The 27,507-nt window shown below is 38.2% G+C and overlaps 1 protein-coding gene across 2 annotated transcripts; it reads right to left on the bottom strand.

Moving 5' to 3' along the window:
* Positions 1–27,205, bottom strand: LOC139129897 (sulfotransferase 1B1-like). 2 transcript variants are annotated; one of them, XM_070695588.1, is made up of 6 exons: positions 8,698–8,951; positions 6,198–6,454; positions 4,779–4,902; positions 3,690–3,784; positions 3,006–3,177; positions 1–1,767 (listed from the first exon to the last, which is right to left on the bottom strand). In XM_070695588.1, exons 1-6 carry the CDS (start codon positions 8,855–8,857, stop codon positions 1,658–1,660), a joined length of 918 nt encoding a protein of 305 aa, XP_070551689.1. In that variant the 5' UTR covers positions 8,858–8,951; the 3' UTR covers positions 1–1,657. The 2 variants fall into 2 exon arrangements, with proteins under 2 accessions (XP_070551689.1, XP_070551687.1); XM_070695586.1 differs by lacking the exons at positions 6,198–6,454; positions 8,698–8,951 and adding exons at positions 17,503–17,759; positions 26,965–27,205 and having other exon boundaries at positions 937–1,767.
* Positions 27,206–27,507: the final 302 nt, after the last annotated feature.

The raw sequence follows: 27,507 nt of genomic DNA, 5'->3' as shown, positions 1-27,507 counted from the left end.
GTTTGAAATCACTTTGACAGCCTTGTAGTCATGCTTAAATACAGTTACCGTGACGATGGAATGGAAATACAGGGGAAAATAAGGAGAAAATAAAAGATGAGATCGTGATATGCAATATCATGGGGCTGTACGTTTGCCTTCTTTAATTGTACTCTAAGAGGTTAATCACTCTCAAAAATTAAGTCTGTATCAACTATGTGGTTCGTATTGCAACAAGACGAAAGTTGTGCCGATATCACATTATATTATTCATCGTGTATTGAGATATACTGAATTGTAGTACAACTACTAAATTGCTGAACCTTTTTCAATTAAAAGAGAGTATGTAGTTTATCCGACCATTGCCGAAGAGAAAATCAACCAATTACCGATCCTCTTTACGGGTCCCAGGAAAACACCCTTCTCAGAAAAAAATGCAGCCATATTGATCTTAAGTAGTGGCAAGTGATAATGATAACTGAGACAACAGAAGACAATATTCCCTCTCCTTGGAGCTGTATCTCATTCAGGGATGAATCATTCCTAAAGCGATCGGGACAGTCTAAATTGGTTTTCGAATGCATGGAAAATTGATACAGACCATGTTGACTGGTGTCAAAGCTGATTTTGGTCTGAGAAAGATGTTTGGTCGAGTTGCTTTTCAGGCCGAGTTTGTTCTTTTCCCGCCACATTTCTCTCAGCCGAGTTGGTTAATAGGCTAAGTGAGCAGTTGGCAGAGATAGTGTTCTGCCAGGCTGGGCTTGGCTGGCTTATTTCTGGTCGGTTGCAGCAGAATTGGCAATGATAGGGTTGGCTGTGAAGTAGTATCTTACCAGCTGTCTAACATAGAACCTATGTCTCACTGGCTTTAGTACTAAATAGGCTTTGTGTTACTGTCGAAGTTCCCCTTTAATAAATGAGAAAGACACATGACGGATTGAAAAGATTATTTTCTTTACGTTAGCCTTTAGTATCTCCGGTTTGCTATTACAGGAAGCGTTGCCTTGACGCTTAAATCGTAGGAAGAATGTTGTCAAAATCTCTTTTAAGAAAATGTGTAAATAGTGACAACTGATACAAGAATATTTCCTGACAATGCAGTGTGTAGGGTACACTGGGAGCTGTGACTGCACGGAACACATGCAGAGGAAAGTGGCATATTTGTTGACAATAAAGGTAAGCGAATATTTTTTCTCACACATTTAATGAGACACAATAAAAATATCGGTAGGAAGATTCATTATCTCTTATTGAGGATGTTTTAAAGCAATATTGAAAAGTCCTAATAGAATTATTACCAATTGCTACCATTGCGACCAAAGTGGTCTTCTTTTTTTCAGATTCGTATGTGTCATGAGACGTAGCGGTTTTGACTGTGATGTCTTCACTAGGTGACTTGGTGCTGTACTTTGTGAGTTCGAATCCAATCGAAAATTTACTGAACAACATAGAGGTATTCTCCTCTTCGTGTCAAGAGTGTAAGACAGTTCACATTACGCTTGAAAACAATAATTAGACAATACAAGACATGGGATATCTAAGTTAGCCTTCATGAAAGCTGACTTTCTATGCAAAATAAGTAAGTAGTAAGTCATCATTTGTTACTTTAATATAATCAAATTTGGATTAGGAATCAGTTATGAATAAACGTTATTTATCTCGAAGCAAGAAGACATATTCAGTATTTGTACATCAGATGCTCATATCCCTTCATCTTCTCTGCGTACACTCTATCGAAGGTCTCGTTCTGAGTCACGGTGAAGTGATGTTTCCAGTCTCCGACCACACCTGAAAGATGCCAGAGACGACAAACAGTCATGTCAATAATTGATGAAGATCAAAGGGGTCTGTGCAATCACAACTTATCATTGCCTATGAACAAACATCAGGTTTTGTGACTGGTCCTGAAGATGACTCCCAGTATTGACCCTTGAGCGAGAACGCCCATGATTTGCACAAGATTGAAAACAATATGGTGGATGTCAAGTTAGCAGCTTCGTCCAACACTTGTATTTCGTTAATGGAAACTTACAGTTTGCTCCATCAAATAAAAGTAAAGCTTTGCCACCATTAAACTTGGAAATGCACCTTTACTTCACAGTTCGAAATATATTAAACATAATTTATAGTTACATTAGGTTTTAAAATGTGATGGAAGATATTTCAACTCAAATACCTTTAAAATGACCATTAATCTCCCAGGAACAGTTAAATTTACACGACATAGTGTCACAGACTTCTTCTGAAAGACGCATGTTTTTTGCCAATGGAAGGCAAATTATCATATGCATTTCGTTGGTCGCTAACGTAGAATCGAATTTAGCAAAGTGTGTTTTGACAAATAAAAGTATAAACATTCTGCCATGTCACTGTTATAAATTTTGTCGACAGGCCCTCCACTCAAGGGATCGTGCTTTGTCTTATCTTCTTGAACAAAAACTTCATTTTACACAACTTTTCCCTTTGTTGCAATCTACCTGTATTAGTTTACTGGGGGACGGTGTATAAAGTTACCGTGCTCATAGAATGAAACCACTCGGAAATATTAGACACACATAGAACGAAAAAACGAGGGTGCACAACGTAGGCTAGTAGGACTAAAGGCTCAGTTTTGTTGTCTATATACGTTAAAAATGCTTTATATCATAAAACACCCACTTCTGTAAAGTTCAGAGCACGAATAATCCTACCTGTAGGTATAAACAATCAATTGAATCAATGTCGGATTAGAAATCAACTGAAACTCTCGGTATAGTCGATCGGGCGGCTGTTTGACGCGCCGCCATATTGATTAGTGATTGTCGCTTAGCAACAGCCTAGCAGAGGTCATAGCCTCCTTATGATAAAATATTCAATAAAAATGCAAAAAAAACTTCATTATGCATTATTTTTTGTTTAAGTCCTGAATTGATAGATGTCCATCTGTCATGTGATACCTGTTTAACATCAAAGAACAGCAACAGCAAGCGCCATGGTTTATATTATGCACACAAAAGAATGACCGGATGTTAAAGAACAAACATTACCTTTCCTTATCCATTTTCCGGCATTCTTTTCCTGGTAGAATGGTGTCGGAGAGTTCTCATATCTCTCCTTCATCTGGTTGAAGCTGGTATAATTAATTACCTTGTCGATTTCTTCTTCATTCAATGTTTTGCCGATAAAGTCTGACATCTTCTTGATAGCAGATCTAATATCCTAGACAAGTCAATATAGCGACAGCAATATTGACAAAGCATTGAGCTACTCTAATATAAGCAAGCGATGCAGTCTCTGTATATCAGTAAAACTTCACATTATCAATGCTGAGAATTCTACGCTATTAAACAAACGCCCTGAGTTGGTTTCAAAATGTCGCCACCAAAATAAATAATATTTATCAAATTTTAACACCACCCACAAATAGAATGGTACGTCCCAAAGACGCAAAAGAGTGTCTGGGGCTAAGGATCCTTATATTTCATCTGTCTGATGATTGCAGGAAGCATGAAACTTAAGTTACAGATATTATTACTTTGTACTTGAAGTAATTTTTATTAGTTGACTTGAAAGTTCACAAAATTTGCAAACTGAAACTCTAAATAATGGTAACTTATGTACATTTGATTTTTCCAGTTGAATGTCTTTGAATGACGTCATAATTTATCATTCCCATCAGAAATAGTGAACTCGCCATTTTACAACTGTAATGTATGATAATATTATTTTACCTTCCGTAGTTCTTCATATGTAAAGCATAACCACCGCGGTTCATTCATGAATTCTGCACATTTCTTGGTGTGAGTAAATGGAGAACCATAATCACCTAGGGTTCAAAGGGGAGAGTGTGAAAATCATAGAATAAAAATAAATAATTTACTGTATACAGTATCGTCTGCATGTCTGATAGTAATCGTATTCGATGTGGAGGGAAAGAGAGCAAAACAAATAAATGCTACTCAATAAGCGAGACAGAGAGAGTTAGTGTGCGGCAATAAGAAATTTTTCATGGTCCAGTGCCTGTCTCCTGAATCCGAACTTGATACGCTGTATCGAAACCGTTTCACAAATTTGCGTTAAGATATTATCCTTTCAGAAATAATTGAAATGGTTTAATTGAATGAAAATCACCTTACGGAACGCTAAATTCATGCCGTGTGGACCACCTCAATGAGGTTTGAACCAAAGTCTTTACCAAAGACTTTAGGCAAATTTTATTTTACCACGGCATGAAGGTATCAATGAAGCTAAAAACGAATTCTTCCTCTTTATTCCTTTTTTGACGACAGCACTGCTCTGTGTCAAATTATTGTCAAGTATCGTAGCTTTCAAAGCATGAGAGAAATCGTCACATATTTGGAAAGTTACGCAGGTATTATCTATAACCGCCCCGTTAATACGAGGGTCTTGTTATGTCTAAGATTGGTCCTTTGGTTTCGCCGTGTCCATTTTTGTTTTGTTTTGTTTTGTTTGGTTTTTTTTTGGTTTTTTGTTTCTGACTCGTCGGAGACAGATTGCGTGCTGTGTGTAAATAACTAATCTCTTGGACCGATACGGCTGTTTTAGTCATGTACTTTTGTCGTTCTCTGGTATTGCAGAAAGTAATGATGCTTGAAAAAAACGTCAGGTGAATTTGCAAATGTCCTTCTGTAGTCGAGCAAGTGTCCCAGTGCTGTGGGGCACATCTATGCCTCAAGAACAAACATAGGATTTTTCAGTTTTTGATTTGAAAACCCTGCCTTGAATACTGATATAAAATATCTCGCAAAATACATGTTCTCTTCGTCGACCTGGCATAGATCGAATATATTCCTACTTACCATTCTCCTTCAAGAATTCCTCAAAGTATTTCTCCCAAGGCACACATCCGTGGTATTTTGCGCTGTTGTGGTGCTCCGCTATCGACACAAGTACATCTTTTGGGTCTCTTCTTATATAGACAGTCTTTTTAGGAAAGCAAATGCACAGTGTGACACGATTTGATGAAATGATACATTTCGGCAAAGGATTGTAAAGTAGCTTAATCAATTTTACGCGCTGTATGTGCAAGTTTACATATTATCATATTATCATTTAAAACAGCTGGGTAAAATGGTATACTTCAATAAATCATTCAAAACTGTCGTATGAGTGTGAGTAAGCACCCTAGGTTAGGAGTAATATTTGTACTATTGTCTACTGTGATCACAAATCTTCAGGCTTTGCTTCATTGTCAATGTTCACTTGAAACATGGCGGCCCAACTGATCCGGTTTGCTTCTGTCACGTAATCAAGAGCTAAATATATACCTGCTGTCTGCATGGATATAATAAATTAAACAAGAAAACAAAATAACCGGCAACGGGCGGCCACGCAGGGATTGTGAATTGACCAACGTATTTTCACTTGACGTAATTATTATTATTATTATTTCAACTTTATTTCAGACAAGTTAAAAATAACTGTCCATAGCACAAAGAAAGTAAAAGGACACTATAAAAACTATACAATTAAATACTGAGAGGAAATAAAGAGAAAATTAACAGAACCATCAATCAATCAATCCACGATCACTTTAAAATCTGCTATAGAGAAGCTTTTGCCATTTGTCGTGCAGGCCAAAATAAGCGGCGTCAGAGTGTAATAGACTCTTAAGCAGTTCGTTTTCACTATATAGAAGTCTACGAACAAAACTGTACACAGCTTTCCTCCTCAAGATAGGAAAATTGTCAGTTTGGTTTACTACAAATGCAGATGAAATACTAGCATTTCGTGGTAAATCCAACAACCTACGTAAAGCATTATTGTGACACACGTGCAAACTACGGATTGATGACGCCTTGTAATCACACCACAATTGTATACAATAGAAATTATTACAAAATGCATTAAAAAGCCGAGTTTTAACACGGAAGCTACAGTTGCTGAATTTTCTCAAAAGTACATTTGATCTACCACATAACGCCCTTCGCTGTAATATGTGCATGTGTACTTTGGCACGTAGCCCCTCTTTTGGAATATAATATTTCACGTACCACCTTTGCTGTTTTCACACAAACACTGTTAGACATACTATCATCTCTCTCCTCTCTCTTCTCTCTCTCTTCTCTCTCTCTCTCTCTCTCTCTCTCTCTCTCTCTCTCTCTCTCTCTCTCTCTTATTATGGATAGACCAGTCGTTGGTCACCAAGTTCGTCAACAGAAACAAGCCAACGGCAACATAAAAATGGTGCACGATATCGAACTATACACTTGACCGACCTTGGGTTTCTTGACGAAATACTGCTTTGGCAAAAAGTCGACGTACAGGTGGGAGTGAATGACACGCGGCGAGGGACAGTCATTGATGAACATTTCGATAAAGGACTTGGGAAAAACCATGCCTTCGGCTGCAAGGTCGTCACCTGTTGGACCGACCTCAAGACATGCTAACTTCGTATGGATGTCGATTGAGTCTAGGTAAGTCAAGTTGTCCACATATATGATGGCGTTCAGTATGGTATTAGTCCAGGCCGTTCCTAGCGTTAAAAAAGGAAACAAACCATATGATATTGTACAGAATAACACTTTTAACAGATCGTGTTATCTCTCTAATTTAACAATAACTTGCTAATACTTGCATGTATTCCAGAAGAGTCATACGGTTTACCTTGGATTTCTATTGAAATCCATGAGGGACGCCATCGCATTTTCCGTTAGAACATTATGTTTGCCTATAGATAAGTCTTTCTAACATGCAAAGGGTCGTAATGGAAAATTCAATTTTCATCACTAGAGGCATGATGATGAAATTAAAACGTTCACGATCATCACTAAAAGATGTCCCTTCTAAATTAAACCACTGCAAGGTCACCTGGTTGTAGCATTACTACTTCTTGAAAACCCCGTCTGAATATCCGTCATCGAGACGCATTCTACCTTAACATAGGTTGTGGCGGCCAATTTGAGCTTCAAGTTCTGGTAAACTTTAGTTAATTTGTTACAGCAATGCGAAAGCGTTCAAGGTTAACCCTGATTTATATAGTTTAGGTTAAAATAGAACGGTCAAATCTTTCCTTGAGGAAACCTCGGGTAGTAGATTCTGACCATTTCCATTTTAAGGCACGTATAAGTATCAGCTTCATCTCTCACTGTTGAGTTGAGCTAGACGAATTAGAGTTTGATGCTTGAAAGTGATCTGTATCGATCACAGAATGTAAATTTCGAGGGCTATCTTTGGCCACCCAGGTTCTATGACGTGGACATTGTGTCCATTTCAAGGTAGGAACTGGGCATAATCACTGGGTATTCTCTACGATAAAAGTTATAATGCCCTATTATTAACAACATACTCTACTATTCTCAAAATTTCAACAGAACTTGATACACTTTATACAGAATGTAGAAAAAAGCTGGGAATCTTTCCAATTCAGTGGCATGCTGATGAGCTAACTTTACTTCAAGAAGAAAATTACACAATGATTGAGTTAATGCTAAAAAATCTTCATTATATCTACATTTGGTACCCTAACATCAAATATCTAGGGCAACCTTCTGTTTAAAAAACTGACGACTTAAGTTGTCTGTCTTTGCTAATTTTCTGACAAACAGACACACAGGCAGACACTGAAAATAAACAAAGTAGACAAGCTCCAATTGTCATGTAACAATGAGAGTTAAACTAAAATGATTAAAAAGAATCCCAGTTAGAAAACGCGCTCAAAAGTCGTTTGTTTTGACACACTTATTTTAAAAGTGGGGTCTCAGAGGCATGTCGCAGTGCATTTTTGAGCTAGTCACTTTATCTCTCACTGTTTTGCGGCAGTCAACTAAAAAAAATCATTGCAAAATAGCAGATTTGTAATATTAATTTATCGTCCAATAAAACTCACTGCTGACAAACAAACGAACAGTAACTAAAAATGGAGCGAATACAAAGCAGAAAAGTGCAGAAAACAAGGAAAAACGTCTACAAATATTTTCATTCATAAATTGAAAGATTAATAAATCAATCGATATTTACATTATGATTGTCACAGATTTTTAATCCCAGCTAATTCTTTTCTGAGAAAATCACAATATTGACATGAGAGTAAATAGCGCTGATCGGACAAATTTTGTTATTGCATGCGTGGCTGTTGTTTCAACTTGTAGTCCGACCCATAAATTAGGCACTTATAGTATCAATTGTTACACTAGCAGTTTATATTTTCGTCGTTCTTGCGGAATATGCGGACAACTATTTATTTGTGCATATTTATGAAAGAAAAATGACATCATTTGCGATCACCGCTATTTAGAAATTCTGAACACGTACGTTTTAAATATACCGGGGTACACAGATAATGGACGGAAAGTATTTGAATAGCTTGAAAGGGGTATTTCAAAAGCTGCCATCTTTCAAGCGTTACTTCAAGGACTCATCGACAAAAAAAACACTGTTTGTGTAGTACGTGCACAAATAGATTGTAGGATGGAATAGAAGTCAAAAGAATTCCACTATCCATGTATGTGTCGACAAATATCGACCTGCTGATATCCATCCAGGTTGACCTCGCGTTGAAACTACAACCACTCTCTATGCAGAAAAATACAATTTTCGATTTTCGAAAAACTAGGACGGTCAAGATTTTTCTTACACAAAGAGCTTTAAAATGAACACCCACTAGTAAGAATTGTAAATGATTGAGTGTCCGAATATCTGTCCTCGAGGAGCACTCTGACTTGAGCGAGACCGACATTTTCTTGTGAAAGAGGAATTTGTTTAGAAAGCATCACGTACCTGACCTGGCATAGCTAATAAGAAACACATCGTCATCGCGCACTGCAAAATCTCTCACATGAGTCTCGATCGTGTCTTTGTTCATTAATGTCGGCAGCAGATAACCGGGTCTGAGGTAGTATGACTTCTCCCATGGAGGTTTGACGTCAATGTCCGACATTGCTGAGACAGAGAGTGTGTGTTGGAACAGACCTAAAACCCTGTGAGACTAATGACTACTATGCACTCACTCACTGATGCGGTGTGTTTAATGACCTATAGTGTATGGTTTATTACATGCCCCGATCTGAGTACAAATCAGTGTATTGATGTGAATAGGATCTTATTGGGAGTTTGTGGGCAAGTGAACGATGTACTGACATGTTTCCATAATTACCCGGTCCAGCGAAGCCCTTCGTGTTTCGAGGTCAAAGTAGACGCTTAACGCTAGATGTAAAATATCCAGGCGCGCTCTACTATTTGACTTTCGTTAAAATTTTATGATGCTGGTCGATAATGGTAAAATTGGTCGAAAATGCCCTGTATGTTATTAAATGTCATGTAGCATTAACTGTGACGAGGCATGTGATAAAATAATATTGCCTGAATATATAGGTTTATGTGCCCTCGCAGCAGGAAACAATGTGCCCCCTAGCGCCGGGGAAATTGTCACCTGCTCTAAGGCACATAAACCCGTGTATCAGGCAATTAGGCCAAAGTAATTAAATTCTTTGTTTTGCGTCCCCACCCGCCTAGGTTTTTAAGGTCTTCATGAAAAACACACACAGTGTATTTGAATAGGAAATTTTAGGACATGACCGCTTAGCTTTTCTGAACTAAACTTTTGTTACAGTTTTTATTTGCTGCAATCAAATTACATTGTGTTAATTTTCTTGTGTGTGTTTTTCAGCCGCTTAGACGCGTACCTTTTCCCATTTAGAGTGGACGCAAAACAAAGAATTTAATTACTTTGGCCTTATATAAAGTACATTTATATCATAGCGTCCACTCTAGTGCAGGGGCCGTTAAGTCATGGGGGTACGCGTGCGTGCCATTTTATTCACAACAAGTCATGGGATCTGGTCACGGAATTATCTTTCAGAGTCATTCCAAAGGTATCTTTTGAGAGGGGAAGTGCTCTTCATGCACAAGAGTCAGGAGAAAAGAATGGTAGACTCTGTTGTGGTATTGAAGCAAAACGGCTGTATCAAATATATACAGCAAGAAATCGTAATCAAAGACAAAGGTTACTTTTTTACGTCAAGCTCCAAACATCCGATAAAATTAGGGTCAAATAAACAAGACTGCAGCAGGAAATGGCTGGAGTAGTGATGATTTAGAAAAAAAGAAAGAGATAAATTGAGTTTTTAGTCGTCTACAGATGCGATTTCGACAACCAATGGTAATTTTGGAATGACACTTTTGTGTGAGATCATCAGATAGCGGCAGATTTCTATTCAACGACCTGTACTGTCATCAGACAAACCTTACTATATGACATCCTCAACCAGTTGGGACAATTTACAACATCGTGAGGATACGCGCCCCGCGCAACATTAGTTGATTAAATAATAAGAACACGATTGGAACTAATTTGGGATAATTGAATGGTGAAGTAATGTCGATTTAATCTACAAATGTAATCTCATCTGCTTTTCCTTTTTATATTACACACTTGTTTTAATGAACTAATTTTTGCGATTTTGCAACATTCAGCTGTACGGCACCTAACACTTTTGAGAACTTTGAAAAATGTGAAAATCCAATTATCCCAAATTAGTTCCAATCGTGTTTATCGTCTTCGTGTGTATTCGTATACTTTTAAATGCCCTTCCCCTCCTCTTAACAACATCCTTGAACTTTTGGTTAGAAGTAACAACGCAAGAAGTATAACTTGTTCCATGGCAGTTTTGCGCGGCGGCCACGACGCTGACGCGGGCTATCCGCAGAGAAACGGGAGCAGATGCGACCTGTTTGTACATGTTGACCCCAAGGAATGGGGTAGGTGTACAATCGAATCAACGATTTTAAGTCGCTATTGAAATGTAAGGGTTTATCAACGTTATGCATCCGAAAAGATAGATTGCCAAGACATACAATGGTTGTGCATTTGACTAAAACATGACATATCGCTACGCTGCTACTCCAGAGGTCGAAGTGAACACGTGATGTTCCTTTATGTTTGATCGGACGTGCATTTTGTGTCTTAAAAAATGCGTAAAAACTTCTGTTAGTAGAAGACACCATTTTCGTGCTATATGCTATTTTGTTTCAAAACTGAAAACTTTCAGGAGTAGGATCGACTCGTTTCGGTCATGTTGACCTTGGTGAAGGCCAGTCGACCGATGTAATTGTACCCCTGATGGACCTCCATTGATTATCGGGGTTTTTTGTTTTTCAGTTTTGTGTATTTCTGTTTCTTGGCTTAGTTGGTAGGGATTATAACAACCAAATCGTCATTTTTTATTTCGTTACTTTTTGACGCATTTGCTGTTTTAATCATGACTTTCAGGGATGACGTTTGGCTCGAAACACAAGTTCATTACTTATTGCACCTTGTGTTAAAACTTTTGTGTTGGGTGAATGAACTTTGGTATTTAGCAGCGCCTGTTGCTTGTCAGCGCGGCACCAATCAGCATCAAGTTTGCACTATGACGTCATTGAGTTGGAAGCGAACGACCTGTTTACAGCACAGACAGTATGTCCACAGCGAGGTACCAGTAATATAAAGGCTTTTTTGACAGACACTTGCTCTACCGTCCCTGTTCAAATACTACAGTGTCACTGCTCTCGTCCGTTAGTGTGGGCGTTAGTGCTGCTACTTAGACCTGGTTCAAGTCGGTGAATTTTAAAAAAATAAAATCATTTATAATAGTTTCTCTTGTGTCTCTCCTATTTCGTACAAACCTATCCGGAATTTGGCAGCTCACGCCAGGTTTTCCCAGCGATTGAATGCGTCACGTTTGAGTCTGCGCAGTAGTGAGTTAGTTTCTGCCGGATTCACCGACTTAGACTTCTTGCAAAGTACAGGCGATGAGACGGACAGTGTACACAGTGACGTAGAGCAAATACAAATGATTGACAGCCCCCGCCGTTATTCTGGCCAATAAGAAGAACGCTTGCTAATAAACCTCTGCATGCATTAAAAAGTTTGTTGTCATCTCCGTGCAAAGCTAGACATCGAGTACGTTTTATATCGGGCGAATAATGGCATCAAGTTCGTACGTCAACCGCGTTTTACAACTGATCGGTCGAACACCGCTAATCATGCGAGATTACCAAAGAAAGCTTGTTGAGAGTTACATTGAGGGAAAAGATGTGTTCGTCTGCGCACCAACCGGCAGCGGAAAATCACTGACATACGAAGTCGCCCCACATTGTTTTGATTTCCATCGCTTTGGGCACGTAAGAGATTTCGTAAGATTTTGTAAGGACGGTGTCTTTTTCCATCCTTGAATAACCGGCCACGATTTTCGCATTTTGTAACATGGGCCCCACAAACAACACAGATATTTTCACGCGTTTTCGGTGATAGAACAGAGGTCGTGCTGACTTTTGTGGGAGTGATCGCACTCGACATTTTGTCAACAACGCCATGTGAGTTTTATGCACGTCTCGTTTGGGTCAATTGGTAACTCCTCCCAATGTGTAAAATTTAGTGATGTCATCTTATGAATAATATATGAGTAAAGAAAACGTCATCTCATGAATAATTTATAGCAACGCAAACCCTGCAAGAAAGCCAAGTCTGTGATTCCGGGTGAAACTCCGCTGTATAGCGTTCACTCCACTCATCGCGTTCACCCTACTCATCGCGTCCACTCACGCGCGCGTTTCACATGAAAGCAAAATACAAATCATTGCGTTCACTCCACTCAAACATTCACAAATCACAGACTTGAACCAAGTCTAGCTGCTACTGTATGCATCTGTCGGTGTTATTACCCAGAACTGTTGCCTTACACGGCTGTTGCACAGTATACACATATTGACTGGCCATGAGGGCAACAGCATACTGTACGTCTGTACCCCGAGGGACTGTGAGCCACCCCCAAAAACAGACTGTTTCCCGAGGCCGTAGGCCGAGGGAAACAGTCTGTTTTTGGGGTGACTCACAGGCCGAGGGGTTATAAAAGACGTATGCTGTTGTCCTCATGGCCAGTCAATATGTGTTTTGTAACACACCTTTTCCGTAGCCATGCATAAGAACGTACTGTACACAAAACTTGTCGCATGTAGGCCTACGATGTAATATGTTGGAGTGGTTCAGTAAGAAAAAGTTTTTCCCAAAATGATCTGCAAAACGTTCAATACACCGTTGATTATAGTTTTTGACCGTATCGAGTCCTTGTTGGAAACAAAAGCATTCAATTTTTCTTCAGAAAGTAGGATAAACCAAGACATTTTTCGACTATCGTTTCGATCGGCCGCAGACATCTTTGTTTACATTCCGGTCCGTGTTCGCGTCAATGTCGTTTTTGACGTCAGCGGGCATCATTTTCGGAACTGATACCTGGCAGGCAACAGTTCAAACAAATGATGCCTGATGAAGTTGTTTACGTGGATCAGCACAAAAAGAACGCATCCCACGTGACTATCAATTGGCGAATTAGAATACAGACTGCGGATGAGGTGTTTTACAATCTCAATGTCCCGAGCAAGTGTGGACGGAGTCGACAGTACATGACAACTGGACAAGTGCTGAGTTCATCAGCTGTTGCGTCATGTCAACTTATAAAGTTAGTGGGGGCTACCGCCAAAGAGTTTGTCTTAAGGTAGAATGCTCCTCCGGCAGACTTGGATACTTGGAATCTCAAAGTTTTGCAACACTTTTCTGGCCTACCTCTTGTGGGGGCTCATTTTAAAAATCTTAGTTTTTCGAAAATCGAAAATTTGATCATCTCCCATAGAGTTAGCACGGATATGGTGAATTTCAACATCGGTAAAAGACAGAAAATTCGTTTTTTTTCTTTTCTTCTTTTATTTTAATTTCTAATATTGGTAAACGATAGGTTTCTCCGCTGTAACAAACTTTGCATGGCGACCATAAATTTTATACTTTATTTGGTGAGACAATGGTTGCATGTTTCATTTATAAAAGGTTTGAGCAAAATTTAAAGTCACTCTCCTTCGAGTCTACATTCTGTCAACTTTCCATTCTTCGGTCCCCAATTCAATCATAACACGTGCTTCCTGCAAGGCAATGAACTGCGGTACGGTATGGTAATTTTTTTAAGATTTTTTAAAATCAGTCTGTCTATCAAAGTCACAATTTATCCGGCGAGCTAAGGGGAGTGGACTTACACGTTCTCCTACAATGGAAGACATGATGGTTTTCCAATGCTTGGTGTTGATTATCAACGGTTATTTCCCGTTCAATGTTTGCAAATGTTGGCTATTCTTTCAATACAAACTTTGTCGTCGTAAAAGCACATTCAATGAACTTCTGGTTGGGGCATTTGATGCATTTTACATTCCCTTAAAAAACGACCATGCAGCATCTTAAAAATACCTACAGTTCCGAAATCATGTTCTGCCTAACTGGCAAACCATCCTAGAGTTACACTACGTCTCGGGGACAGATATTAAAAGTCTTAAACCTTTTCAATTCGTTTCTATATACCACTTGTGTGGACTAACTTTGAAGCAATTTTTTTTTAATTTTCTCTTTTCTTTTTTTTCTTTTTTTTTTTGAAAAATCGAAATGAGCTTTTCCCCACAGAGTTAACACAGGGATGGCAGCCATGTTGAATTTCAAATATCGGTGAGTTAAAAGTCATTTATTCCCTCGTATTATAATTTGAACGGTGATTCTCAATTCCTATTCTTGATTTTGAAAGTGAATGATTTATCCTTTCACCTTCGAGTCGCGTAAGACCTAAGGCTAAGCTGACGTGGTAAAATTGGAAAGATACCTGAAGGTTTGAACTTACAAATCATCAATCATCAATCACAAACCATTTACTGAGATACGAAGGTTGCGTTACTGTCCTTGTTTTATCGATGAAATTACTGAAACATGGGAACGAAGGAATGTTTTGAAATCTTCCGATTACAGAATATTTTGATAGACTGGGCCACTGATCGCCTGGCTATTATTCATTTCTCGACGTTCTTGTTGAATTCAATCAATTTTTATATTATCTAGCTTATTGGTATTAGCACCGTTTGTCATGTACGCACACATTCATATACGAAAGATGAGAAACAACGCATGATGTTGGTAGAAAACTTTCTAACGGAATCCCAGGTCACTTATAAGTGTCTGGTTGGTGTTTGTTGACAATAGTTCTGGTAAATAATGTCACTTTCCCTGATGTATTACGTTGTGAACTGTTAGCATAACAAGAACTCAACCAATAAAGTTTACTGGATCTATCTCCCTTGCACGTCTCTGTGTTGAAAATGGCTAGCGTGGATTGTTCAAGCCCCCTGCTAAAATATCCAAATAACGATATAATCATTTCAATTTGTCCTCTCATCAAAAACAAAATATTATTTACCAGAGAACTGCGAGAGGAATTAAAACAAAGTTTATTGTTTTTAAACTCTCCATAATGTCTCTCATTTAAAGCAAACCGCCATATTGAAAGCTATCATTTACGGGCCTAACACGAGCCACAGTGATCCGAATAATTTCCTTTAATAGCATGCAAGCATTTCGAGCGGTCAAACAGAAGGGGACCTTGTCATAATTCAGATGGCAGGGTTTGCACCAAGCAAACCTTTGATACACCTTATCCACGTGTCTCACAAGAGCCACGACCCAATAGACGATTTTCCGCTGATTGCGAGATCTCGCGAGACTTTATTACATGCTCGTAGAAACAGGTTTCCAGCTTAGTAATAAGTCAAACTTAGTATGGAACTAGAAAAAGTGCAGAACTGAGCAAATGTTGCAACTTCATATATTTTATGCAGTGTTTAACGTAATTAGCGACTTGTCCTGTTTTACGCAGTTCGTCCTGTGTTGCGAGAACGCGTCCACTGCGAACCACATATTCTCGCGATATCTCGGAATGTCACGCGCGGTTCGGAACATGGTCTATTACCGTGTTCCACGATGCTGATGTTTATGAATAATGCACTCCTTGACTTTCATGTCTTCACTTTTATGTCAAAAATCATCTTTATTTCAAAGGCCAGGTTTATCCCTGTCAAGTGACGCACTGTAAACATTTTCCTTCCGAACGAGGACGGTGTATCACAGTAGAGATCATATGACGCCCTCTAGCGCTTGGTAACCTGCAATTCCCTACTGGGCGTAAAGGTTCTACACTTTCCCACATTGGGTATTTTGAAAGGAGATTTGTAACAAGTGAAAAAATTGTGTAGCGATGCGACTCACAAAACTATGAAAAGACGAGCAAAGTTCAACCGTATTTTCGCTTACTATATTTCCTTTAATTTATAGGCCGATCGCTATCTATATTTCATAGATGAAAATATCGAGTCGGCAAACCAAAAATATTAAATCTGAATTCGTTAGTAGCCATACCATGGCGGTAACTATCAAAGGTTTGCACGCCTGATAAGACTTACAGGTACAGTGTATTAACCATTTCGAAACTGACTATAGTAAGGCGTTTACAATTTTACTGTTCTGCTATAATATAACGCAACCCGTACGATGAATTTTGTTATAGCTATTTTATTATTTTTCACTTGTATGCAAGTGTATTAATATAGTTCAGGTTATCCTAGAGTTTACTTCCACTGCCCTTACGCTACTCGTCCGTGATCACGTGGTGAAGCATTATCCTCCGCCGGTGGCTCTAGAAACCCTTGACTAGAGATTCAGTCGTGTGCGGGCGCTCCGACGCACTGCGACCTACGACCCTTTACTCAGTGAAGGCACGCTGTTGAAATCCTGTTCTCCAACAAAATTTTGTTGGAACCAATCATATAATACAGGAACGAGTTAATTGACAGTGTGTAAGGTTACAAGACCGCCCACATCGCTCACTCATTATGTCATTATGGTCATACTACGTAAATAGCCCAAGTTATGAATATTCAAATTACACTAAATTGATTACATATTTTAGAAGTCTGTAATGTCAGTTGTGCGGGTACTTTTTTTCTTTTGAGTTTGCCGCGGCCAAGTACAGTGTGCCTAGGTCGTAGTTAAGGGTTGTAGGTCGCATTGCGCCGGAGCGCCGGCACACAACTGAATATTTCAGTCCATCGAAACCCGTCTTGTGAGGCAACACTCGGCGACCATATGAGACAAGATAAATTTGGGAGAGAAAGGATGCAGTCAACAAAACAGCAACGGCAAAATCGGTAAACCGCATAACAGCTATTCAAATGTACTCCTTTGCCGTAAATGACGAGAATCGTCTTACGTTTAATGAAGCTTTGTCCTGTTTCTGAATCAAACATGTGACTATCAGTTGCACGTCCAACCCCAAAAAAGTCAGAATATTCTTGGATAGGCATGTAATAAAAACATTATAGCCGACAAAAGGGACAATTAGCACATAGCCCTTCTTTTGGGATACAATACATCACGTACCGCCTTTGAAGTCTTCATACCAAACACTCTCAGACACACTAAACAACAGTCAGTCTCTCTCTCTCTCTCTCTCTCTCTCTCACTCTCTCTCTCTCTCTCTCCTCTCTTCTCTCTCTCTCTCTCTCTCTCTCTCTCTCTCTCTCTCTCTCTCTCTCTCTAAACTTCTAGTTTCACAATAAAGAACTATGTTTTTACCCCATGATCATGTACCGCCATTATAGATCAGTTGGTCACCCGATGCGTTAACACAGAGCAGCCGACAGCAAAATTGGAATGGCGCAGGATATCTAGCTATACACTTGACCGACCTTGGGTTTCTTGACGAAGTACTGCTTTGGCAAAAAGTCGACGTACAGGTGGGAGTGAATGACACGCGGCGAGGGACAGTCATTGATGAACATTTCGATAAAGGACTTGGGAAAAACCATGCCTTCGGCTGCCAGGTCGTCGCCTGTTGGACCGACCTCAAGACATGCTAACTTCGTATGGATGTCGATTGAGTCTAGGTAAGTCAAGTTGTCCACATATATGATGGCGTTCAGTATGGTATTAGTCCAGGCCGTTCCTAGCGTTTATAGGAAACAATCAAATATGGTATTGTCAGAATAACACTTTGAACAGATCTTATTCATATACCCATGCCCATATTGCTACATCCTAGTGACGTTCACCGTAAAATGCCGTGATATTTCACGGTAAACGTCAAAATATGCACGATGAACGTCATCAGTTTTAGAGTTTTCCCGAACTACATTAGCAGTTTGTTGGTAAACAACGTAAACAACAAAATAGCTGCCACTTCCCGCCTGCGAAGCGATGTCGCCGACGTAAAAACTTTAAGGGCTTCGAGGAACACGGGTATTTCTGGTTGCAAAATACGGAAATATCACGCTGAGTCTTGAAATTTTTTCCCATGGTATTTTTTTTGGTCAAGTTCTAGCAAACATTCTGCCGTTCGCACGGCGCCGGCACTGTGCACGGTCTCCACCGAACAGGTAGTGAGCGCGTGGCGTGACAGCGATGTCGCGCGCGCGACGACTGTTGACATGGCAACTCTAAGGGTAAACTAACAAAATGGCGTCCTCTCCGCGCGAGCTCCGTGCCGTACGACGATCGAAATCAGGATAGATTTAAAGCTGAGCAGTTTTTGATCGGTTACAGTTGTAAAAGCATATTGGACCTTAAAATGTTCCTTCTGTATGACGAGTTTTGTATCCCGGTGTCTTTCTTCTTGGGTTTCATTGAGATATGGACGACTTGCAGCGATGTCGCGCGTGATGTTGACATCTTCGTCGTATACTTTATGAATGAAGCCTGTTCACATAAACATTCTGATATTTATGCGCAAGGCGTAATAAAGTAAAGCCTCAAAATTTAAGGTTTTTCGTTCTATTAGTAAAAATTCCCTAAAATTATGGGCATGGGTATATGATAAATCGGTTATTACCCAATATCGCCTGTTCCTTGTGTCGTATCAGCATTCGTGTCATTTGTGCTGCGTCAGACACTCGACTTCGTCTCGTGTCTGACGCAGCACAAATGACACTCATGCTGATACGACACAGGAACAGGCGATATTGGGTAATAACCTCTAATTATCATATACCCATGCCCATATTGCTACATCCTAGTGACGTTCAACGTAAAATATCAGCCGTGGTATTTCACGGTAAACGTCGAGATATGCACGATGAACGTCATCAGTTTTAGAGTTTTCCCGAACTACATTAGCAGTTTGTTGGTAAACAACGTAAACAACAAAATGGCTGCCACTCCCCGCCTGCGAAGCGATGTTGCCGACGTAAAAACTTGAAGGGCTTCGAGGAACACAGGTATTTCTGGTTGCAAAATACGGAAATATCACGTTGAGTCTTGAAATGTTTTCCCATGGTATTTTTTTTGGTCAAATTCTAGCAAACATTCTGCCGTTCGCACGGCGCCGGCACTGTGCACGGTCTCCACCGAACAGGTAGTGAGCGCGTGGCGTGACAGCGATGTCGCGCGCGCGACGACTGTTGACATGGCAACTCTAAGGGTAAACTAACAAAATGGCGTCCTCTCCGCGCGAGCTCCGTGCCGTACGACGATCGAAATCAGGATAGATTTAAAGCTGAGCAGTTTTTGATCGGTTACAGTTGTAATAGCATATTGCACCTTAAAATGTTCTTCTGTATGAAATTTTTGTATCCCTGTGTCTTTCTCTTGTGTTTCATTGAGATATGGACGACTTGCAGCGATGTCGCGCGTGATGTTGACATCTTCGTCGTATACTTTTATGAATGAAGCCTGTTTACATAAACATTCTGATATTTATGCGCAAGTCGTAATAAAGTAAAGCCTCAAAATTATGGTGTTTTTCGTTCTATTAGTAAAAATTCCCTAAAATTGTGGGCATGGGTATATGATAAATCGGTTATTACCCAATATCGCCTGTTCCTTGTGTCGTATCAGCATTAATGTCATTTGTGCTGCGTCAGACACTCGACTTCGTCTCGTGTCTGACGACAAATGACACTCATGCTGATACAACATAGGAACAGGCGATATTGGGTAATAACCTCTAAGTATTATCTCCCCAATGTAACAATAACTTGGTAATACTTGCCGGCATTCCAGAAGAGTCACAAGTCAAAACTTTTCTCAGTGAAACTTTCAATCATACTTATACCGAATCCAGAATAAAAAATCATTTGTCATCGTGGAAATTTTGGCACTAGAAAAAAAAACTAACTGGTGTTTTAAATTCAATATGGCCGCTATCCATATGTAACCCTATGATAACAATAGAATGTTCCATTTTCGAAAAAACTAAGACGATATATTTTTGTTCTGCAAGAACTACAGAAGATCTACAAGAGATACAGTAGATCAGAAAAGAAGTTTGAAAAACTTTAGTGTCCGAATACACCCGTCATCGAGGCGCATTCTACCTTAATATGGGTTGTAGCGGCCAAACACAGCTTCCAGTTTAGGCAAATTTTAGTTAGGTGTTACAGCGATGCGAAAGCGTTCAAGGTTATCCCTGATTAATACTGTTCAGGTTAAATAAAATGGTCAAATCTTTTCTTGAGGAAACCTCGGATACATTATGTTCTGACCATCTCAATTTCAAGGCACTTAATAGTATCAGCTTGGTCTCTCAGTGTTGAGTTGAGCTAGATATATACGAGTACGGTGCCAGAAAGTGAACTGTGATCTTTCCATACTATAAATTTCAAGGGCCATCTTTGGCTACCAGGTTCTATAACGGTGTGTCAAGGTAGGCACTTGAAACAATCACCGTGTATTATCCACGATAAGAGTTATAATGGCCTATTCTTGACAACATAGTCAACTCTCCTCAAAATTTCAACATGCCACGATTCAATTCAGTATGACATAGCTAGGAATCTTTCCTAGTGGCATGCTGATGAGCTAAATATCAAATATCAAGGCCAGCTTATCTTTAGAAACTACCGACTCAAGGTGCAAGTCGTTCCTCATTTTCTGACAGACAGACAGGTATAGTCAGACACTGGAATTCAACAAAGTGGATAAACTCCCATCGTTATCGACCTATAAAAATGAGAGCTAGAATTAGATGATTAAAGAAGAATCACCGTACGAAGACGCGTCTTGAACGTCGTTTAGTTGACGCACTTGTTTTATAGTTTCAGAGGCATGTTTCAGTGAATTCTTTGAGCAAGTCACTATAGCTCTCACTGTTTTGCGGCAGTCAACTCAAAACAAATCATTGAAAATTAGCCGATTTGTAATACAGTATTAATTTGTCGTCTAATAAAAACTCATAACAGAAAACAAAACGAACAGTAAATAAAAATGGAGCGGATACAAAGCAGAAATGCAAAAAAAACAAGAAAATGCGTCTACATTCATAAAGTGTGATATTAATAAATTATATCATACCAGTATATTGATGGCACTAATACAATGATCTGATTGGTCGAGAGGCAAAAAGAACCGTGGTATATTGGCGATATACCACGGCTGGCATACGCGCGAGCCCTAAGCTTGAGCAAAATTCCGTTTATGACGTTGTGCGCCATAATCTCAATATACTGTTATGATATAATAGCAATAAATCACACCCAGCGATGGTATACCACTCGATTTGACCAGTCCACTTCAATATGCACTTGCTATTGCTCGTGGCAAATAGTCCAGTCAAATAGGGTTAGACCCACCACAAATTGCAACAGAATTTTTTTCTTCAGAATGCATTTTCAGAGAGGTACCCAGAACAACATATTAAAAGTTTACTCGAATCCATCTTGGGGAAATATGTCTAATTTGCATAAATCAAATAAGGCGGCCAACCATCCAACAAAATAACATAATTGGCTATATATCACATGTTAAACAAGCTATTTCAGTGATTTCAAAGTCTGACACTAGTAATTTGGCTCGGAGATTCATTTTGAAGGTATAATGTTTCATATAGGTACTTTATTAATTTGCATAATTCCAATATGGCGGCCAACATTACTACAAAAGACATTTTTGTCATATACCACGTGTTAAACAAGTTATTTCAGTGATTTTTAAAGTTAAAAGTATATTTCTTTGGCATGGACAAATGATTTTCGAGATGCAATAATTTGCATAGGTTTGTTAATTTGCATAAATCCAATATGGTGGCCAACTTTCCTACAAAGACATTGTCGGTCATATACCACGCATTAAACAAGCTATTTCTGTGATTGTAAAATTTTAATATTTTTATCGGGTATGAAGAAACACTTTTAGTGGCTCAATTTTTACAAAGGCCGTTTGATAATTTGCATAAATTAAATATGGCTGACATATTAATGCCCTATGGCTTAATTGCTTGTAATATAAATAAGGGTTCGGTATAGTTTTTAGCACTAGGAAACTATCAAGAAGAAACTGTTAAGTTCTTTGACATTCATTTTTGAAATTCTGATACTTCTGTATATGACGACTGTTAATGATTGTTAGTCTTCTGAATGATATATTCTCTTTTTGAATATAACATTGAATTCATCTATGTGCGGCATTTTCGTAATTTGTAAGGGTTTTAACACTCTACAGTGCCAAATCATGTAATCTGTAATGTTTAATGTTAAAAAAGACGTGTTCAAATCTTTAGGTTTTAATTTAAACTGAACCCCTTTCTTATGGATGGGTGCATCTTTATAAGATCCCCTAGATGATAGGCAAGAAGTCATCACACATAACAGCAAAAATACAATAAACACAACAAAGCTAAAAAACAGAAAAAATGATATGACCAAAATAAAAAATGCCATAATACACAAATTGAAACTTAGCACTATTGCAAACAATGTCAGATCCTAAAAAAAAATGTATGGACACACAAACTCAAAAAAATCTGAAAACTGCACGCTTTAGCAAAGACTTACAATTAATCCAAACACAGAGTTCCAACTATTACACAATACAAACAAGTACATCTTGAGTCATTTTTCCGAGTGTAATTTATCCAGATGTACATTTTGTATCGTGTAACAGTTTGGATTTTGTTGGGCTGTTATTTTAAGCCTTTGCTAAGCATGCAATTTTCAATTTTTGCGAGTTTGTGTGTTGATCAAGTTTTAAGAGTCTGACATTGTTTGCATCAGCGCTAAGTTTTATTTTGTCTGTATTGTGGCATGTGTTATTTTTGGTCACATTATTTTATTTTCTGCGTTTTTATTATCTTTGTTGTGTTTATTGTATTTTTGCTGTTATATGTGATGACTTCTTGCCTATCGTCTAGGGGGATGTACCAAAGATGAACTCGTCCATAAGGAGGGGTTCAGTGTAAATTAGAAACTAAAGATTTTGTCCACGACTTTTTTAAAACAGTAAACATTAAAGATTACCTGTTTTATACTGTAGAGTATGAAGCACCTATAAAATCACAAATAATGCCGTACACAGATGAATCGAAAGTTATATTCAGAAAGAGATCATTATAAGATGACTAACAATCATTAACGGTTGTCATATTTAGAAAAATCACAAATAATTAAAATTGCATGACTTTCTTACATCTCAATAGTAAACGCACATCAACATATACGTATTTTAATCCGTTCGGAAGTCATATATGTAAGTCTACCAAATTTGCTTTAACATTCTTTTCAAAATACAATATAGTCATGGAGTATTTTAACGAATTCAGGTATCACAGACACCTATTAAAATAAACTTTTATTCGTAAATGGATCGTTATTGTAAGTTAATTTATAGTATATTTTCCCACATTTTATTATTTTATTATTTTTTATATAAAAATAAATGTTCAAGGACTTAAGGTGGAGCTGCACGTTGCCAACACATTTTTTTCAAGGGAGTATTTCTCATCTAAGATGACAAGGAAACCCATAGAAACTATTTTGTAAAATGTAATATTTCACTTGAAACAAGAGTATATCTCCATTCTAAAATGGTATGGGCTGCACGACTGACACTAAAAAAGTGCTTAAAATCATGGTTAACAAAATAAAAATGCCTCTAATTTAAAATGTAAGAATTTTTTGCAAAACAAAATAGTTGTTTTGTTATGTAGCATTTAAAAACATAATGTGAAAATTTCAGAAAATTTGACCCAGCCAGACCAGAGTTATATTCTTTGGAAATCTTGAAATTCGGATAAAAGGGAAGCAGGAAATCGGGTGATTTGCGTACATTTGCATACATTAACCCTTCTATATCACGCAACTTACGACTGCTTGCCATGCTAAAGGTGAACCTAAAAAAAATTTAATCTTGGGTTAACAAATTCATCAAAATTGGACGAATATTTGCAAAAACATATTTTAAGCAAAAATACACTAGTTGGGTGCAGTGCCCTCTAAACAGCTTTTTCTTGATATTCCTATTCCTAAAAACTCTACCATAACCTTATTTATATTAGAAGCTATTGGGCATTAATTTGGCAGCCATATTTAATTTCTGAAAATTATCAAAGTGTCTTTAAAAAACAATGAACCGCAAAAGGGTGTTTCTTCATGCTCAAGAAATATAATTAAACTTCAAAATGGCTGAAATAGATTGTTCAATACATGATATATGACGTCAGAAAATGTCTTTTGTAGGTATATTGGCCGCCCTATGGGATTTATGCAAATTAACAAAGTGCCAACGCAAATCATTGCACCTCAAAATCATTTTTCCATGCCAAAGAAATATACTTTTAACTTTGAAATCACAGAAATAGCTAACCCTTTGACTGCTGTAATTTTTACACCAAAATTTTACTGCAATATTTTGAACATTTCTGTAACTTTTTTTCATTATTTTGGACCAAATGGATATCATTTTTCAGCAGCTACAGTTTTTAATCAAACTTTTGGCAAAAAGCAGAAAAATTGACTGTTGTACATTTTATTATAAAGTTGACAAAAATAGGCTTTGGCGCCCAAAGGTGTTAATACGTGGTATATGACAGAAAATGTCTTTTGTAGGTATGTTGGCAAACCTATTGGATTTATGCAAATTAACGAAGTACCTATGCAAATCATTGCATCTCGAAAATTGTTTGTCAATGCCAAAGATATATGACTTTTAACTTTGAAATCACAGAAATGGCTTGTTTACCGTTTGACTGCTGTAGTTTTTTTACAGCACAATTTTAATGCAAAATTTTACCAATGTCTGTGAACTATTTTGTGCGGTTTTTTCATAATTTTGGACCAAATGGATACTCATTTCTCTTGAGCTACATGTTTTAATCAATGTTTGGCAAAAAGCAGAAAAATTGACTGTTGTACATTTTATAAAGTTCACAAAATTAGACTTTGCCGCCCAAAGGGTTAATACATGGTATATGACAGAAAATGTATTTTGTAGGTATGTTGGCCACCATATTGGATTTATGCAAATTAACAAATTACCTATACAAATCATTGCATCTTGGAAATCGTTTGTCCATGCCAAAGAAATATACTTTTAACTTTAAAATCACTGAAATAGCTTGTTTAATACGTGGTATATGACCGAAAATGTCTTTTGTAGGAATGTTGGCCGCCATATTGGAATTATGCAAATTAACGAGGTGCGTATATGAAACATATACCTCAAAATTAATTCCCTGAGGCAAATTACTAGTGTCAGACTTTGAAATCACTGAAATAGCTTGTTTAACATGTGATATATGGCCAATTATGTTATTTTGTAGGATGGTTGGCAGCCATATTTGATTTATGCAAATTAGACATATTTCCCCAAGGTTGATTCGATTAAACTTTTAATATGTTGCTATGGGTACCTCATTAAAATGCATTCTGAAGAAAAAAATTCTGTTGCAATTTGTGTGGGTTAGGTGCCAAAATCTCGTAGATTGACTGGACAAATATGTTGTGACACTGGTCAAAATCTCGCGGTATACCGCCGCTTGGTGTGCTTTATTGCTTAATCATTAGATATTTACATTACGATTGGCGCAGACGTGTAATCCCAGCTAATCCGTTAAAGAGAAAATCACAACATTGAGATGAGAGTAAATGGCGGTTATGGGACAAATTTTGTAGTTGCATGTGTGGCTGTTGTTTTACCTTGTAGTCCGAGCCATAAATTAATGTGACTTTTAGTATCCATTGTAACACTAGCAGGTTTTATTTCGTCGTTCTTGCGGTAAATGCGGACAAATATAATTTTTGCACATGAATGAAAGAAAAATGTTATCATTTGCGATCACCGCTATTTGGAAATTCTGAACACGTGCGTTACTAGTGTACTTAGACTCCCAGCTATTGCTACTGGCAGTGAGTTACTAGAGTACACAGACAATGGATAGAAAATATTTGAATAGCTTGAAAGGGGTATTTTAAAAGCTGCCAGCGTTACTTAAAGGACTCGGTTGACAAAAAAAGCACTGTTGGTGTAGAACTCTACGTGTACAAATAGATTGTAGGATAGAACAGAAATCAAAAGAGCTCCACTATCCATGTATGTGTCGACAACTATGCATCCAGGTTGACCTGGCTTTGAAACTACAGGCTACTCTCTACACGACGCTTTAGATGAAAGTGTCGAAAACACGATTTGAACTAATTTGGGATGATTGGAATTTCATATTTTAAAAATTTCCCAAAAGTGTTAGGTGCCCTATGGCTGAATAATGCAATATTACAAATTACTCATAAAAGCTAGTGTGTAACTTAAAAAGAAAAGCAGATGAGGTTACATTTGCAGATCAAACAGACGTTACTTCACCATCCAATTATCCCAATTTAGTTCCAATCGTGTTCGAACTTTTCATAACTTCGAACACCCTTCCACTTGGGGGATTGTTTTTGCAAACGGTGTCGTTTGTCGAACTTTGTCGGTCAATATTTCCATGATTGATAGAAAAACGGCACAATTTAAAAGTGAGGTGTTCAATATCTGCTTATGTTTATATTGTTTGGTTGGACTATAAATCCATGTTTAGGGTGGTATGCGCCCCGAAAGCGAGAGACCTGAATTCTTTCTTAAACTTTCTTCAAGGAACCTTTCACCCACTTTAAAAATCAAGAATAAAAATCGGGGGTCACCGTGCAATTTTTGTACAAGAAAAACAAATTACCAAAGATTTGCCGATGCCACCATCCCGGTGTTAACTCTATGATTAAAAATACAGTTTTCGATTTTCGAAAAAATAGGAAGGACAAGAGTTTTAAAATGAACCATAACAAGTGGTAGATCAGAAAAGAATGGCAAATGTTTGACAGTCCGAATATTTGTCCCTGAGGAGCATTCTACCTTGAACGAAACCGACATTTTGTTGTGAAAAGGGAATTTGTATAGAAAGCATCACGTACCTGACCTGGCGTAGCTAAGAAGAAACACATCGTCATCTCGTACTGCAAAATCTCTCACATGAGTCTCGATCGTGTCTTTGTTCATTAATGTCGGCAGCAGATAACCGGGTCTAAAGTAGTGTGACTTCTCCCATGGAGGTTTAACGTCAATGTCCGACATTGCTGAGACAGAGAGTGTGTGTTAGAAGAGACACTACACCCAGTGAGAAGAACGACTGCTATGCACTTACTCACTGACTGGGTGTGTTTAATGACCAAGCGCATGAGCGTACATTAGGTCAAGGTGTCCACTGCAGTACAAGGGCCGTGAAGTCGTGGGAGCACGCATGCGTGCCATTTTTTCACAACAAGTCGTGGGATCGGGTCCTTGAATCTTTCAGAGTCATTCAAAAGGTATCTTTAGAGAGGGAAAGTGCTCTTCAGTTTTGATCGGACGTTGACCATGCACATGTGTCATGAGAAATGAATGGGAAACTCTGGTGTGGCATAGACAAGGTATTAATGTAGCTACGAATCATTTCTAAAGAAATCATATTATCTGGC

Source organism: Ptychodera flava, chromosome 3 (assembly GCF_041260155.1).
Source record: "Ptychodera flava strain L36383 chromosome 3, AS_Pfla_20210202, whole genome shotgun sequence".
Lineage (NCBI taxonomy): Eukaryota > Metazoa > Hemichordata > Enteropneusta > Ptychoderidae > Ptychodera > Ptychodera flava.
The sequence above is the reverse complement of the archived record's forward strand: the minus strand, read 5'-3'. Positions and strand labels throughout refer to the sequence as shown.

Bases quoted from the DNA above. Each gene is read 5' to 3' on its own strand.
- LOC139129897 (XM_070695586.1), bottom strand. From the start codon at position 27,124: ATGTCGGACATTGACGTTAAACCTCCATGGGAGAAGTCACACTACTTT. The intron at 3,785-4,778 runs GTAAGTAGGAAT...TTTGAACCCTAG, and splicing joins GGAATTCTTGAAGGAGAATG to GTGATTATGGTTCTCCATTT. The intron at 3,178-3,689 runs GTAAAATAATAT...TGACTTGTCTAG, and splicing joins CATATGAAGAACTACGGAAG to GATATTAGATCTGCTATCAA.